Source organism: Pelophylax lessonae (genome assembly GCF_965119305.1).
Source record: "Pelophylax lessonae genome assembly, chromosome: 1".
In the NCBI taxonomy this organism is placed as follows: domain Eukaryota; kingdom Metazoa; phylum Chordata; class Amphibia; order Anura; family Ranidae; genus Pelophylax; species Pelophylax lessonae.
Window position 1 is genome coordinate 96,922,948 of NC_138768.1, and position 16,561 is coordinate 96,939,508.

Consider the following 16,561-nt stretch of genomic DNA (forward strand, 5'->3'; position numbering starts at 1 on the left):
TCCTTTCTAGCACCTTTATATTGTTCTTGACATAGAGACATACCCCTCCCCCTCTTTTACCAACCCTGTCCTTCCGGTACACCGAATACCCTTGGATATTGGCCAGCCAGTCATGTGAGGGGTCGAACCAAGTCTCCGCTATTCCCACAAGGTCTATGTCTTCCTCATGTACTAACATTTCCAACTCATCCATCTTATTAGCTAGGCTCCTGGCATTAGCATATACCCCTCTTAGTTTTACGGAAGTTAAACGTGATTGGCGGTTTTGTTTATTTCTGTTTGGTCTGCTGTTCTCCCGCACAGACCCGCCAATTGATGTTGTTGACCTACTGTCGCTGTTGACCCTACAACTGCCTTCAGTCCTCTGCTCCCTCCTGACTGATTCTACTTCTGAGCCCTCCCCCCCCGTCTCCTAGTTTAAAAGCCCCTCCAACTCGGTGGCCATCTTTCTCCCCAAAAGAGCTGTACCGTCCCCATTAAGGTGCAGCCCATCCTTACTAAAGAGCCGGTAGCCGACTGAGAAGTCAGCCCAGTTCTCCAGGAACCCAAACCCCTCCTTCCTACACCAATTCCTCAGCCACTTGTTAACTTCCCTAAGCTCCTTCTGCCTCTCCTGTGTGGCTCGAGGTACAGGCAGTATTTCAGAGAAAACCACCTTGGAGGTCCTTTTCCTCAATCTATTACCTAAGTCCCTGAAATCGTTCTTAAGGATCCTCCACCTACCTTTAACTTTGTCATTAGTGCCCACATGCACCATGACCGCTGGGTCATCCCCAGCCCCGCCCAACAATCTGTCTGCCAGATCTGCGATGTGCCGAACTCGGGCGCCCGGTAAACAACAAACTGTTCGGTTCACGAGATCTTTTTTACAGATTTCCCTCTCTGTCCTCTTGATAATTGAGTCCCCAACTACCACAACCTGTCTCTTTCCTGCGTTACGGCCCCCCTTCTTCCTGGAGCCGTCCCTCCCCTGGCAGCTGGGGGAGGGCGCATGCTCCAGCTCTGCCACCCCTGAGTTGATATCCCCCTCAACCTGCAACTCAGCAAACATGTTAGGGTCTACCAACTCAGGACTGGCCTCCCTGACTCTCCTCCCCCTAACATTCCTAACAGTCACCCAGCTGCGTACCTCTGCTGCTTGCGTCTCCTCTATTCCTCCCTCCTCTATGCTGACCCCTGCCAGCGCCTGCTGGGTAATGTCCAAGCTCCTTTTCAGGTTGTAGATGCCACGCAGTCTTGTCACTGTGTTCTCTAGATCCACGATGTGGGCTTCCAGAGCAACAAGTCGCTCACATCTTGCACAGCAGTATTCGTCCTCGATTGTTTCATCAAGGAACGCATACATGCCGCAAGAAGTGCACTGAGTGGCATCCCCAATCCTGTCGGACATTATTACCCACTACTCTATGGGGATAATATTAACAACCTGCTCTTCCTTACCTACACTACCTCTAACTTCCCTGGTACAAAACCTGGGGTACCCACCAGTCACTAGATACTCACCAGTCGCAAGGATCCTCACCAGTCGCAAGATCCTCACCAGTCGCAAGATACTCACCAGTCGCAAGGATACTCACCAGTCGCAAGGATACTCACCAGTCGCAAGGATACTCACCAGTCGCAAGGATACTCACCAGTCGCAAAGATACTCACCAGTCGCAAAGATACTCACCAGTCGCAAGCTACTTCACCAGTCGCAAGGGTACTCACCAGTCGCAAGGATACTCACCAGTCGCAAGGATACTCACCAGTCGCAAGGATACTCACCAGTCGCAAGGATACTCACCCGTCGCAAGGATACTCACCCGTCGCAAGGATACTCACCCGTCGCAAGATACTCACCAGTCGCAAGGATACTCACCAGTCGCAAAGATACTCACCAGTCGCAAAGATACTTTTACGATTGGTTGATCCTTTGAAGATTTATTTCATTCATCTTTGATTGTATATTGGACACTGTGGGATTTTCTCAGATACTTATATTTTTATACACAACTTTTTATATATTTTTAGGAATTTTTTCATCACATATCAGTCATCAACGATTATATTGATCATCGCCCTTTTTTCATCGATTGCATTGATTTTGTGATTGCATTATATATATATATATATATATATATATATATATATATATATATATATATATATATATATATATATATATATATATATTTCCTTGGGATTGACACACTATTTATTTAATTGAGGACTTTATTTATGCACAGTCTTTTCGGAGTCATCCACTGAAGATCTTCTGTGTATAGGCTCGCTTTTACAGTTTTATATTGAGGATTGATTTTACTTCGAATTTTTTGCATCAGGTTTAATCACATAGAGCACTATCCACAGTGGTGGACATCGTTATTGTCACAGAGTGTATCACATTTATTTATGATTTGAATTAGCGCCGATTTTCTACACCATACACGTATCAATTCGCGGTGGGGACACCGATTTAGATTGGCAGCTTTTTCTATATTTTTTATTTTTCACATTTATTATTTGATCTATTTGATTTTTTGGAATTGATTTACTCCTATCAAACCCCTCTGGGTAGCACATTGATCCTCTTATTTAATTTACTCCACATGTGCTGGTGCTATCACAGGCTGCTCCATTTAGGAGATATTTCACTGAACCTACATGTAAGTCCTATTATAGACTTACCTGTAGTTAAAAGATAAAAAAGGACATTTACTATTGCCAGATCAGTTAGTAAATGGTTAAATAGAAGGAGATGATACAAGGATGCAGAGGGAACTGACAGTGAAGGGGAGAAGAAGCAAAGTTGCAAAGATCAGGAAGCAGTCTAGGGGAGAGGAGTGGGAAGCCCAGCTACATAAAGCACACTAAAGTTCACTGGGACAGGATAACAAGCAGCTATGGAACTGGTGTAACAGTATATTCTTCACCCCATGGGTATGCAGCTGATCAGCTGTCACTGAGTCAGGAAGACAGAGCAATGGGGGAGAGAGATAAAAAAAATATACAGGCTGGGGAAAGGAGTATAGGAAGAACTGCAGGGAGAGAAACAAAGTTACAGAGATAAGAAACTCACCTGGCAGAGCTAACATTAGAGCCAGGGCTGGGAGGGCACACAGGTAGGGGGATTAGTGAGTGACAACTGTCTCTCTCTCAGCAGATAAAAGCTGGCAGCAGAGAGAGGGGGATAGATCAGCTTTTAGCTGCTGGAGGAACCTTTCTGTAAATGTGGTTCATCACAAATCCCCATTCCTATGTGGGCCCCGTGTGCTCGGGCCCCCCACAAGAGGACCAGTGGTTCCCCCCCATCAGCGGCCCTGTCATCTGAACTCCAATTTCAAAACCACATTTCAGTTCGACTTCGGAGGCGACTTGAAAAACATCTGTTCGGGTCCATGCCCTTCTGAGGTCACCAAAAGTAGTGCAGGAACTACTTTTAGAAATTAGTGCAGCGCTGCAAAGTCGGCATCGCACCAAATGAGACAGTGCCATTGCTGGCAATAGGCTGCGATTTGTCATGCAATTTGAGCTGTCAAATCATGTGGATGTGAACGGGGGCTTAGAGTACATTTATAAAACGGCAGAACCTATAAAGCCAAGTACCTATAAACAGGGATACCGCCCCACAGCTAGGAGAAACCACCAACTGAGACAGTTCATCCGCTGAAAGCTTTCCTGATGACACTCTAATGAAGTCTTGAGGCTCCTCACTATCCCCCATAGCGGCTGCAAAATAATGGGAAAAAAAACATTAGGACACTGAAACGTTTAATTTAAAAGTATCACTGAAGACAAAGCTTTTTTTTTAGTTTTGGATAGAGTGGAGATGGATTGGAATACCTATTAGGTTGTTATAGTTGTCTGTGTTCCCATTAGGGAGATTCACCCTCTCTAATTTGTCCTGTTTACCATTATCTTCAAATGGGCACACTAGTTCTGGTGACCTGGGGGGGGGGGGGGGGTTCAATGAATTCCTTTAATTTGGAGAGGTTTCCTCTTACTTCCTGTTTTAGCTATGGGACAGGAAGTGATGGGAAATCTCAACAATGAGACACAGAAGGCAAAAAAAAACAAAAAAAAATCTGATACATTTTTGGATTGCGCTTTCCAAAATAAAATAAAAATCTTGGAGTTCTACTTTAATCACTTCTTTTTTTCATTTTTCACACACATTTAGATCAGCATTTTTTGCTGGAAGATTAAATCCCCCAAAAATTATACATTTTCTGAAAAACAGAGGCCCTGTAGAATAAAATAGTGTTAGGCGCAATTTTTTTCCTCACATGATAATTACACAACTATTAATCAAATACATATATTTAGAAAAAAAATACACTAAAATGTATTTTGGTACACACAAACACAATAGGATACCCATCTTTTGGTGAAATAAAAAAAGACGGAGTTGCATCGAGTAGATAGATACCAGACATTTCAAGACTGTGCTTGCCTGTAAAAGCATTTACAAATGATCACTTTAGAATTAACTTTGAATTATAGCTCTCACTCCGATGTACTTGGTGATACCACACACGTATGGCACAATCCCTGGATACATCTGTGTGCAGGCCCTACTTGCATTGTATGCATGCTCAAGACAGGATTGGGAGACTTGCTTTAAACATTTTTTTAAAGTTATATTTATTACAATTTAATTTTTTATCACTTTTTTCCCAATTTAACTTTATTGCTATCACAAGTGGGCAAGCCCCCTATGTGATAGCACTGAGCAGCTGACCGGTACTCTTTATGGAAACATCAGGGAGACCATCAATGTCTCCGCAGCCCTTCACTATAGCTAATCAAGCACAGATTGTACTAAATTAGCTGTAGCTATGAGTAAAATGGCTTAAGGATGCCAAGTGGTTAAAGAGTATGTAAACCTTTGAGATCAGCACTTGACTGAGACATAGTACTGCAATGGTATTTTTATAGCTAGTGTCCTGTACTCCTGCAGGTGGCGCTATAAACTCATAGTCAAGAATCAGAAGAACTGTGTCTATAAATGATCATAAGAGAAATTCCACTTAGGACTGGGAAAAAAGTCATTGAGGAGGCAGCAGTATCCCCTCCTGAACATCTGCAAACCTTTGCTCAACTACCTCTGAAAAGCCATTCATCGGAGATCACTTTCAGATGGCAGTAAACTGTACCGCTCATGTGAATGAGGAATAATGTTATCGATCTGAAAAGGTTTTGCTCTAAAGACACTTTGTTAAAGTGTTACTAAACCCAGAAGTCTGCATTCACTATATCTGGTCACCCACAGTACACAGAATATGGAAATGCAATTATTTTACTAAATATAAACTGCTAAATACCTTTTCTCATCAGCAGTATATAGCAGCCTTGTGACTTCTGTCAGTGTCTGGTTAAAGCTTCTAGGAGGAGTTTTCATTCTGGTTGACTGTCCAATCAGGCTGCAGGACCCCGACCCTCTGTCTGGAAAGTGCTGATTGCCTGTGATCAGCATATGGCCACTCTCCCCAGAAAAAACCCTCTAGCAATACACACAAAACTGAGCATGTGCAGCTTGCCCCCAAGGCTCTGTTATTGGGGACAGTGGAAGAAGGGGAGGATCAGAGGAGACAGGATCAAATAGCCTTTTTACACAATGTGGAGAATTAACCCCTTAGGTTCCACAGTGGGTATAACAAGCATGCTTTACTGCATATACAGACTGATTTTACTGTTGTAGGTTTAGTAACACTTTAATCTTCATAGCTGTTTTTACTCCAGGCACAAATAATGTTAAAATATATCTCAATGGCCATAAAGAACATAAATGCACTATGTGCACTAAATGCCTTTGCAACCCAGCAATATATAAAAGTAGCAGTGACATTATCACTGTGCTGCATATAGCCTGTGCTGAGAGCAGACCTGTGGGAGGGACACAGGAGGCTCTAACCACTACAGGCTGCCTGCAGAAAGCTACAGGAGGGGGCGGAGACAAGACCAGTCACCCTACAGAAGGAGAGAGAGCATCAGTGACCGGTCTTTATTAAAGGAAGCTCCTACACAAAGGAAAAGAGCAGGCATGGTGTTATGCTGGATTACACAACTCTAGATCAAATATACAAAGGACTCCAAGATTTAAATGAGAATGCACTGCCTATTATATCTTGACATATAACTTGTATTCAGCTTTAGTAACGCAGACATTACGTACCTCAGAGTTCTAACCACCACTGACAGGAGGAATGACAGCAACTTCGTCCCCAGGGTTCAATCTTATGACCTCATCACCAATGGCAACATATTCCTGACGGATAGCGAGGACCACAAAATCCTGAATAATGCGAAGCCTGTATAGAAAAGTAACTGTTACATTAAAGGAATCATCCAAATTTAATACATTGTATAGATAAATATTTTTTTTCATTTTTACAATAAATCCTGTATTCATATTTGCAAAAACCCCACTTAGAGCTAGATCACAAAGGCTTTCGCCAAAAAGATGGGACGCTCCTAAATACTACATAGAAACAGAATGCAATGATTTGTTAGTCTTATAAACCCATATTTTATTCACAAGAGAAATTGTATTAAAAAACATTTCTAGATTGTAAACCCTAACGAGCAGGGCCCTCTAATCCCTCCTGTATTGTAACTGTATTGTCTTCCCTCATATTGTAAAGAGCTGCGCAAACTGTTGGCGCTATATAAATCCTGTATAATAATAATAATAATAATAATAAATGTAAGGAAAATGGGCATTTTTTTATGCCTTTATTTTCCCCATGGGTTAGTTAACAGGGCAGTTAATGTACAAATTAAGTTAGGCCTATTGAGGAATATTAGTAGGTGCTAGGTTTAGGCTGAGGTAGGCCTGGGTTACAGAGGTCATATGAACTTTTGACCTGGCCCTCCTGAGTCTATTTTCCCGCTCATTATAGGGCTGTAGCTAGGGAGTTTTTTGAACTGCGGGGTTTTCCCGCCCAATTCTTAGCCCTGTATCTGGGGAGATTTTGTGGAACAGTCATCTTCCCGCTCAAATTAGCAGGTTTAGAGCCATAAACCAGTTGATTCTGGTTCAGTATTGGGCTATTTAAGGGGCTCGCTGCCGCCTTTTTTATTCAGTCATCGCTGAGAAGACCAAGAAGAGAACTTCAGCTTCCCCCCCCCCCCCCTCCCTTGGATGTCGCGGCTAAATTTATTATTTGAGGGTCACTTTTTTTTGCAAAGGGGGACATTATGTTTATATATATATCAGTAATATGATATGGATAAAGTTTTGATGATGTGTCATTTTAATGGCACCCGGATCTTGGTGATCGGGCGGCTTACAGTATTTCAGATATTGTTATATTTTAAATATTTATTTATGTTTTATTGCAAATAATAAATGGCCGCGGCCTAAAGAATTTTTATTCCAACAAAAAAGAAAGGTGTGGTGTCATTTATTTATTTTAGTTAATTTAAGTTTAAGGGTGATCCTGAATACTAACCCATGTTTAAACTGAGAAAATGTACCATTTTAGGGGGGGGAAGGGTCATTTTGAAAATGATCGCAGCAACATGTCACAAAGCTTGGGACAGGGCCATGTTTACCACAGTGTAGCATCCCCTTTTCTTTTAATAACACGCTGTAAACATCTGGGAACTGAAGACACCAGTTGCTTGAGTTTTGGGACAGGAATGTTTTCCCATTCTTCAAATCTGGGGGGTGTGAGGTAGTTGGCGCTGCCTGTGTTATGTCAATCAAGGTCTAATAAGTAGGTGTGTATACCTCATATATTGTTAGCACATGATAATAAAAATCACATTAGATAGATAATAACACATAAACCATGAATACAAAGGCATAAATATAAAGTGCAAATAGTGCATTAATGTGACAGGTGGTTATGCCTGAAAGAGTACTTGGTGGTATTGTTAAAAAATCAAAAAATATAAAAATATAAAAATCAAGGTGGCTCAGGTGAATGAAAGTGCAAGGTGGTAGTGCAAAAATTGATATAACAAAATCGATAAATTAGTACGAACAATAAAGAGTCTATTTATGATAAAGGTGGGATAAAATATAAAGGGTAGTGGGTGAGTAATACATTTGAAGAAATTAAAGTGGAGTTCCGGCCTGAAAATCAATAAAATCAATTTTGGGCCATCCGCTTGCTAAAGGGAAGCTGAAAAAGAAATGGATACTGGCGATTTTTTTTTTGTTTACTTACCTTATTATAGAAGAAAATATACTCACCTTCCTTCCACTTCCTCCCTCTTCAGCCGCGGCCCGCGCCGTCACTTCCAGTTTGAGATGATTCCTGGGAGCTGAACGTTATCGCTCCCAGGAATCGATGCGCCTGCACCGGCCCCGCTCGTCACTTCCGGTGCAGGTGCGGTATTCACTGCTAAACAGCTTCTGGACATGCCGTGCAGGGATGCCGTGCATGCACCGGAAGTGACGAGAGGGGCCGGTGCAGTGCATTGTGGGACTCCGACGTCACGAAGAGGACACGAAGAGGGACGCTGCAGCTTCGGCTGCCCACACCTGAGATGGCAGCGCTGGAGAAGAAATTTTCAAGGTAAGTATTTCTTCTTACAGGTAAGTGCGACCTGGGACAGTTCAGAGGCTATCCATTATGGAATGTACTAGCCCTGACTGTCCCGGGGGTATTTTTAGCTCAAATTGACCCCCGAGGCCGGGACTCCGCTTTAAATTGCTGGATAAAGTGCCAGGTATGGTATTAAAGTGACTGGTGTGGCTGTGAACCCACTGTGTCCACTGGCTTGTGGGTTAGCCAAAAAACACAAAAGGGGGGTAGTGATATATATTGGTAAATTATTTGGTGACTAGGGGTAATGATTAAAAGTCCATATAATAATATTCAGTGCAAAAGTCCAAGGAATTGAATTGAGTGATTTCTTGAGGTGATCTGGAGTGGACGTGCGGGTGAGTAATCTTTTGCTCCCCTCTCAGTACAGCCCGCACTTACCAGAGCTATGTACCCCTACAGAGGTGACCAGCGTGTACTAAATAATGGGGTTTACTCCTGTATGGCAGGGGTCCTGGGCACTGATATCATTAGCTGTGGTTCTCCAATCAGATCATCTCTCAAGAATAGTGTCTTGGACTCAATGGGATCAATGGGCATCGGTATCCAAAAAGCATTAGAGGGTACATCCAGATCATATATAAAGGAAAAGAATGCCTCATATAGTGAAGTATTGTAACTCAATATGTTCTTTATTAAGGTTTAAAATAGGTACTCACATAATATTAGTGGTACATGAGCATGCATGTCATAGGAGCCGCAACCTCCTCGTATAGCGGTAGACTTCCGGAACGCAGTGCGTTCCAACCGCCGGATGTGCGTTCCAAACGAAAAGCGGAAGTGACGTGGTTATGCTCTACGCATTTCGTCAGAGTGCTGTCATCAGGAGCTCCTGACATAACACAGGCAGCGCCAACTACCTCACACCCCCCCAGATTTGATCCATCATATATCCCATTCAGGGTTATATTTTGAGGTGGGCTGCAGCCTGACCCTTCTTTTCCTTAGCGCGGATTCTTTTTACTTTGTTTTCCCATTCTTGCCCAATAAAGGATCCTAACTGTTGAACAGTCCAGGATCTACTTTTTCATTTTTTTTTCCAAGATGAAGATGCACTAAATATTTTCAGTTAGTGAAAGGTCTAGACTGCAGGCGGGCCAATTAATCACCTAGACTCTTCTACTACGAAGCCATGCTGTTGTCATAGATGCAGTATGCAGCTAAGCATTATCTTGCTGAAATATGCAAGGCCTTTCCTGGAAAAGATGTTGTCTGGATGGGAGCATATGCTGCTCTAAAACCTATAGCCTATTAAAAATGCACCCCCATACCATCAGAGCTGCAGACTTTTGAACTGAGTACTGATAACAAGCCATAAGGTTCCTCTCTTCTTTAGTCTAGAGTATGAGGTGCCCGTGGTTGTAAAAAAAAAATGTCAAATTTCAAATTATCTGACCAAAGGACAGTTCTCAACTTTGCAACAGACCATTGTAAATGAGCTTTGGCTGCGTTTCTGGATCACGTTTAAATATGGCTTCTTTTTTGCATGGTAGAGTTTGAACTTGCATCTTTGGATGGCATGACACAAGGCATGTTCACAGACAGTGATTTTTGGGAGTATCCCTGAGCCCATGCAGTGATGTCCATCTTAGTATAATGCCTGTATTTATTGCAGTGCCATCGGAGGGCATCCAGGATTACATTCCGGCATTGTCTCATGTGCACAGAGATTTCTCCAGATTCTCTGAATCTTTTGATATTATGTACTGTAGATGATGATGATATATTTAAAAATGTTTACTTTAAGGAACATTATTCTGAAATTATATAACAATTTTTAGACGCAGCTTTTCACAGATTGGTGAACCTCTGCCCATCTTTACTTCTGAGGCACTCTGACTCTCTAAGATGCTCTTTTTATACCCAATCATGTTACAGATCTGTTACAAGTAACCTAATACGTTGCAAAATGTTCTTCCAGCTCTTCCGTGTTAGTGCCACTTACTGTTCCAGATTTTTGTTGCCCTGCCAAAACTTTGAGATGTGTTATTGCCATCAATTTCAAAATTACTTTATTTATTTATTTTTAAATGGTACATTTTCTCAGTTTAAACATTTGATATGTTTTCTATTTTCTATTGTGAATAAAATCTGGGTGTATGAGATTTGCAAATCATCGCATTCTGTTTTTATGCAGATTTTACACATCGTCCCAACTTTTTAGTGCCGGTTCACATAGGCGCAACCCGACTTTGCCGGGTGACCTGCACAGACTTCATATCATTGAAGTCAATGCAGGTCGCTCCAGGTCGCCCCCAAGTAGTACAGGACCCTTTTTCTAAGTCGGAGCGACTTGTGTTGCTCCTATTAGAACGGGTCCTGTGCTAATCAATGGCAGGCGACTTGTCAGGCGACCAGGTCGCCTGACAAGTTGCCCCAGTGTGAACCGGCTCTTAGAGTTGAGGTTGTACAACCTTTTTAAAGTCATTCACCTATTGTGGGTAATATAGACTCAGCTAATTGTTTATTTATACACAAATTTTATAAACCGTATATTACAATATAGGCACGGCACACTTTATTTATTGTTTCTTTGACAAGCTTATCAATTTGGTGCTTGTAGCTGCAAGTTAGGGAGACAGAAAATGTATTGAATACTCATCAGTAAAGTTGGACTTGATAGGAGTGGGAGGTGTTCTGTGCCATGGCTCGGGTCCTGGTATCACGTCTGTGCTCTCTTACCTTGGGTGCAATGAAGTGATTTTCTCCCACAGTTGCTTGGATGTTGTTTCTTGGGGGACGGTTATGTTTTCAGATCGAATGCCAGCTAGTTCGGAACTTTTTGCAAAGTACAATACTACCACCTGTTGGTACACAGGGACCTCATTTACAATGTAGACATGACAACTTTAAAACATAAAGCGTGGCAAAAACACGCTTTTAGGGTCGGCTCATACCAAAAGCAGGCCCACACATTTTTTTTTTCTGCATCAAAAACGCATAGGAAGTAGGTTATTTGGTTTCCAATGGCACAGTTCACACCAGTGCGGTCAGTTTTAGAAAAATAAAGTAGAACATGCTGCATTTTTCCTGCACTGGACTGTACTGGAACGCAGTAAAACACAACAAAAATGCACTGGGATGCACCAGAACGGATAAAACATGCATCAAAAACTCACCGAACCCCAGTACAGTGAAAAAAAAAAGTCTGGAATGCATTAGGAAACGCATCAAAAACATACCGGAATGCGTCAAACGACTTAAAAATGCACATGCAGCAACGCATCTGTAATGGATATGGAGTGCGTTTTTGTGGTGTGGACCAGCCCTAAGGCCCTATTTTTCCCTCTGAAAAGGGAACCGTGGTGAATTGTATTTCAGAAGGCAGTTGACAGATGGCTGGGAAAGAGATATGTCACCTTTTCACTGTTTTTATCCTGAAAATCTTGCACCATAATCGCATGCATTGTACCTGGTTTTGGTGTATCTCCTATTCACTTGAATGGGTCCCATTTAGAGGTGGTACTGCTCCCCCCCCCCCCAATGCGATGGAGGTTTTAATTTTTGATGTGGCTGCATATTTTTATTTAAGTAGGTGGTTGAGGGGCAGTAAAACTGCCTGCCTGTAAGAGCAAGGACTTAAAGCAGTGATGGTGAACCTTGGCACCCCAGATGTTTTGGAACTACATTTCCCATGATCCTCATGCACTCTGCAGTGCAGTTGAGCATCATGGGAAATGTAGTTTCAAAACATCTGGGGTGCCACGTGTTACCATCAATGCCTTAAAAGAGGAGTCCAATTATCCTTCCTTCCTCCTAAGATACTCAAAAAAGTAAATGCTAGAGTCCATACATAATCCCCAGAGTTTATTAAAAACCAAGTGGGTCAGTATAGAGCATAGCTCTAGCTAGGATTAAGGCTTTGTAAGCTGAAACACATTAGCTTCTTGCTGAAAACTGGACTACTTGATTCTTAATAATTAAATTTCCAAGACTGGAGGGTGGCCCATTCCCAGCAGTGTAGAAGTGATCAGGCAGCTTTACAGCCACTTGCATTTTAATGCTCAAGGGCTCGGTTCAAACTAGCCACACACTCTCACACGGGCTTTCCAATCAGGGCCGCCTATCAGTTTTTTAGGCGGACCTGATGGGACCCTCCAGTCTCCCCTATGAAGCGGCGGATGTCAGCAGTGACAGGTCTGCTGACACCTACCGTTATCTGATCCGATCCTCTCCACGAAATCCAGATGGATGGTAACCCTACAGGTGAAACTCGAAAAATTTGAATATCGTGCAAAAGTTGGTTTATTTCAGTAATACAACTTAAAAGGGGAAACTAATATATGAGATAGACTCATTACATGGAAAGCAAGATAGTTCAAGCCGTGATTTGTCATAATTGTGAGGATTATGGCTTACAGCTCATGAAAACCCCAAATCCACAATCTCAGTAAATTAGAATAGTACATGCAATCAAAACAAGGAGTGTACATAGAACAATATCAGACCTCTGGAAAGTATAAGCATGCATATGCACTCAGGACTTGGTTTGGGCCCCTTTTGCAGCAATTACTGCCTCAATGCGGCATGGAATGGAGGCGATCAGCCTGTGGCACTGCTGAGGTGTTATGGAAGACCAGGATGCTTCAATAGCAGCCTTCAGCTCTTCTGCATTGTTTGGTCTCATGTCTCTCATCTGTCTCTTGGCAATGCCCCATAGATTCTCCATGGGGTTCAGGTAAGGAGAGTTTGCTTGCCAATCAAGCACAGTAATCCCATGGTCATGTGACCAGGTATTGGTGGTTTTGGCAGTGTGGGCAGTGCCAAGTCCTGCTGGAAAATGAAATCAGCATCTCTATAAAGCTGGTCAGCAGAGGGAAGCATGAAGTGCTCTAGAATTTCCTGCTAGAGGGCTGCGTTGACTTTGGACTTAATAAAACACAGTAAACCAACACCAGCAGATGACATGGCTCTGCAAATCATCACGTACTCTAGAAACTTCCCACTGGACCTTACGTAACTTGGATTATTTACCTCTCCACTCTTCCTCCAGACTCTGGGACCTTGATTTCCAAATAAAATGCAACATTTTCCACAGTCAGTAATGATTTGGGGAGCCGTGTCATCTGCTGGTGTTGGTCTCTAATTCTAGAGCACTTCATGCTTCCTTCTGCTGACCGGTTTGTGGAGATGCTGATTTAATTTTCCAGCAGGACTTGGCACCTGCCCACACTGCCAAAAGTACCAATACCTGGTCACATGACCATGGGATTACTGTGCTTGATTGGCCAGCAAAATCGCCTGACCTAAACCTCATAGAGAATCTGTGGGGCATTGTCAAGAGGAAGATGAGAGACACCAGACCCAACTATGTAGATGAGCTGAAGGCGGCTATCAAAGCAACCTGAGCTTCCATAACACCGCAGCAGTGCCACAGGCTGATCGCCTCCATTCCATGCCGCATTGAGGCAGTAATTGCTGCAAAAGGGGCCCAAACCAAGTCCTGAGTGCATATGCATGCTTATACTTTCCAGAGGTCTGATATTGTTCCATGTACACTCCTTGTTTTATTGATTGCATGTACTATTATAATTTACTGAGATTGTGGATTTTGGGTTTTCATGAGCTGTAAGCCAGAATCATCACAATTATGACAAATCATGGCTTGAACTATCTTGCTTTGCATGTAATGAGTCTATCTCGTATATTAGTTTCCCCTTTTAATTTGCATTACTGAAATAAATGAACTTTTGCACGATATTCAAATTTTTCGAGTTTCACCTGTGTTTTCAATCCGTCTGGAGGATCGCATCGGATGGGATCAGATGAAAACAGACAGGCGGTCCACTTTCATCAGATCTCCCCAGGGAGGAGAGCGGGACTCTGACAGGTCCATCTCTGCACAGTGAGCATAGACAGACCTGTCATCCGCCTGCTCATCGGGGATCAGCGGAGTGATCTAGTTCAGACTTATGCAATTCCAGACACCGCATGTGATTCGCACAGGGATCACATGTGATGTCTGTGCGATGCAAATTCAGCCATACAGTTTGTATGGCTGATATCGCATTGCATTCGGACCCAAATGGTGAAGGACCCTTTTTGTGGTCTGCACTGAAATCGGATCGCATGGATGTCCACACTCATGCGATCCAATTCCTGTACGTTTCACAGTTTGCACTGCATTCTGCAAACCAATTGTGGGGTGTCATTAACTTTACATTAACACCCACAGAAGTTCGCAGAGAGCAGTGTGAACTGCCTGCGAATCAGATGCGATGCGGGAACCCACACAGGAATCACACTGGTTACTGCATCGCACCAGTGTGCACCCAAGCTAAAACTGCAGAATCTGGTGCAGCTGTGCATAGTAACCAATCAGCTTTTAACTTCAGATTGCTCAATTAAACTTTGTTAATAAGGGTCCTTTCACACGGTCCGCCTCAGTCGGCGGACTCTGTGCTGCTCAGTGGGGGATCGATCCGCAGATCCCCGCTGAGCAGGCGGATGACAGCTCCATCTACGCTCAGTGTGCAGAGAGGGAGGTGTCAATCCTTGGTGTCCTCTAAGGGGGAATCGGATTAGAACGGACCGCCTGTCCGCTCTCATCCGATCCCATCCCCAGGACGGATAGAAAATAGGGTTTCCATCCGTCCGTATTTCACAGACAGGATCAGATCGGATAGCAGCGGGTGTCAGCGGACATGTCTGCGCTGACATCCGCTGCCCCACAGGGATGCATGGAGGATCTGATCAGATCCGCCTAAAAAAACTGAACACTCAACGCAGATTGGAAATTGTGCAAGTTCAGCTGAACTCGCACAATTTCAAAGCTGCATTTCAGTGCGTGTCCGGGGGCGATTTGAAAGTCATCCATGCAGTTTATACACAGACGTCTATTGAAATCGCCCCCGGAATTGCCACAAGTAGTGCAGGAACTACTTCTGGAAATCGGTGTGGCGTGGCATTGATTGGGACAGTGCCATTGCCGGCAATAGGCTGCGATTTGACATGTCAACGGGGGCTAAACCATGAAAGCTGATTGGTTACTATGCACAACTGCACTGCATTCTGTGTGCTCCAGGTTTAGTAAATCTCCTCCAGAATGTCCAGATATGTTTGGGAAGTTAGGGAAGATCTCTTGTTGAGTTGATGGAAGGATCTTTCTATGCCAGGCTACTTGGGAAAGCTGTAGATGAACCAGTTCTCCCAGATCTGCACAGAGCTCTCACCCCATGACTGTCAGCAGAAACCAAACTCTGATTGCCATTCAGCACATGGGACCCCTCCTCCTCCCTGTGTACACTGCTCCATACTCCAACACACACATATTGCACATCCATACACCCCCTTACCTGACAAGTCATGAAGCCAGAGGACAGGGATCACAGGAAGCCAGGAGACAGGGAGCCAGAGATCACAGGAAGCCAGGAGACAGGGATTACATGCAGCAGACTGCACTCAGCACACCATGCTACACATTGCACACTGACAAGCAGGAAGAGGACTCAGGCTGGAGACTTCACAACATATTGTGAGCTGCCTGCTGATTGGTAGACCGAGGGAGTGCGAGATGTGATCTGCTCTGTGATTGGTCAGCAGCGCTTCCCACCCACACTGTCAGCTGGGAGCACGGGATCTCTCATAGTACACAGCGCTGGAGGAGAGCAACCAATACAAACATTTACACCTCACACACAACACTGTCCAATGTCTCAGCAAAGTTTGCTCCTCTCCAGCAGCCAAGGGCATCTTTTTATCAGGATCACAAAGCAAAACAACCAGTAAATAATTTATAATACAGTATATATATATATATGTATACACAGTATCTCACAAAAGTGAGTACACCCTTACTTTTTTGTAAATATTTTATTAGATCTTTTCATGTGACAACACTGAAGAAATTACACTTTGCTACAATGTAAAGTAGTGAGTGTACAGCTTGTATAACAGTGTAAATTTGCTGTCCCCTCAAAATAACTCACAGCCATTAATGTCTAAACCACTGGTAACAAAAGTGAGTACACCCCTAAGTGAAAATGTCTGAATTGGGCCCAATTGGCCATTCCCCCCCCCCC

General features: G+C 43.3%; 1 protein-coding gene across 2 annotated transcripts in view; it reads right to left on the bottom strand.

Moving 5' to 3' along the window:
* MOCS2 (molybdenum cofactor synthesis 2) overlaps positions 1–15,889 on the bottom strand; it is a 29,420-nt gene extending 13,531 nt beyond the window's left edge. The window contains exons 1-4 of one of the 2 annotated variants that reach the window (XM_082258832.1): positions 15,836–15,889; positions 11,223–11,344; positions 6,158–6,293; positions 3,597–3,711 (exon numbers count right to left, since the gene is read on the bottom strand). In XM_082258832.1, coding sequence (XP_082114958.1) covers positions 6,167–6,293; positions 11,223–11,344; positions 15,836–15,847 — 261 coding nt within the window. In that variant the 5' untranslated portion in view covers positions 15,848–15,889 and the 3' untranslated portion in view covers positions 3,597–3,711; positions 6,158–6,166. Of the gene's footprint in view, positions 1–3,588; positions 3,712–6,157; positions 6,294–11,222; positions 11,345–15,835 lie in introns of those variants that run through there. The other variant, XM_082258831.1, reaches the window with a different exon arrangement.
* Between the last annotated feature and the right edge of the window lie 672 nt (positions 15,890–16,561).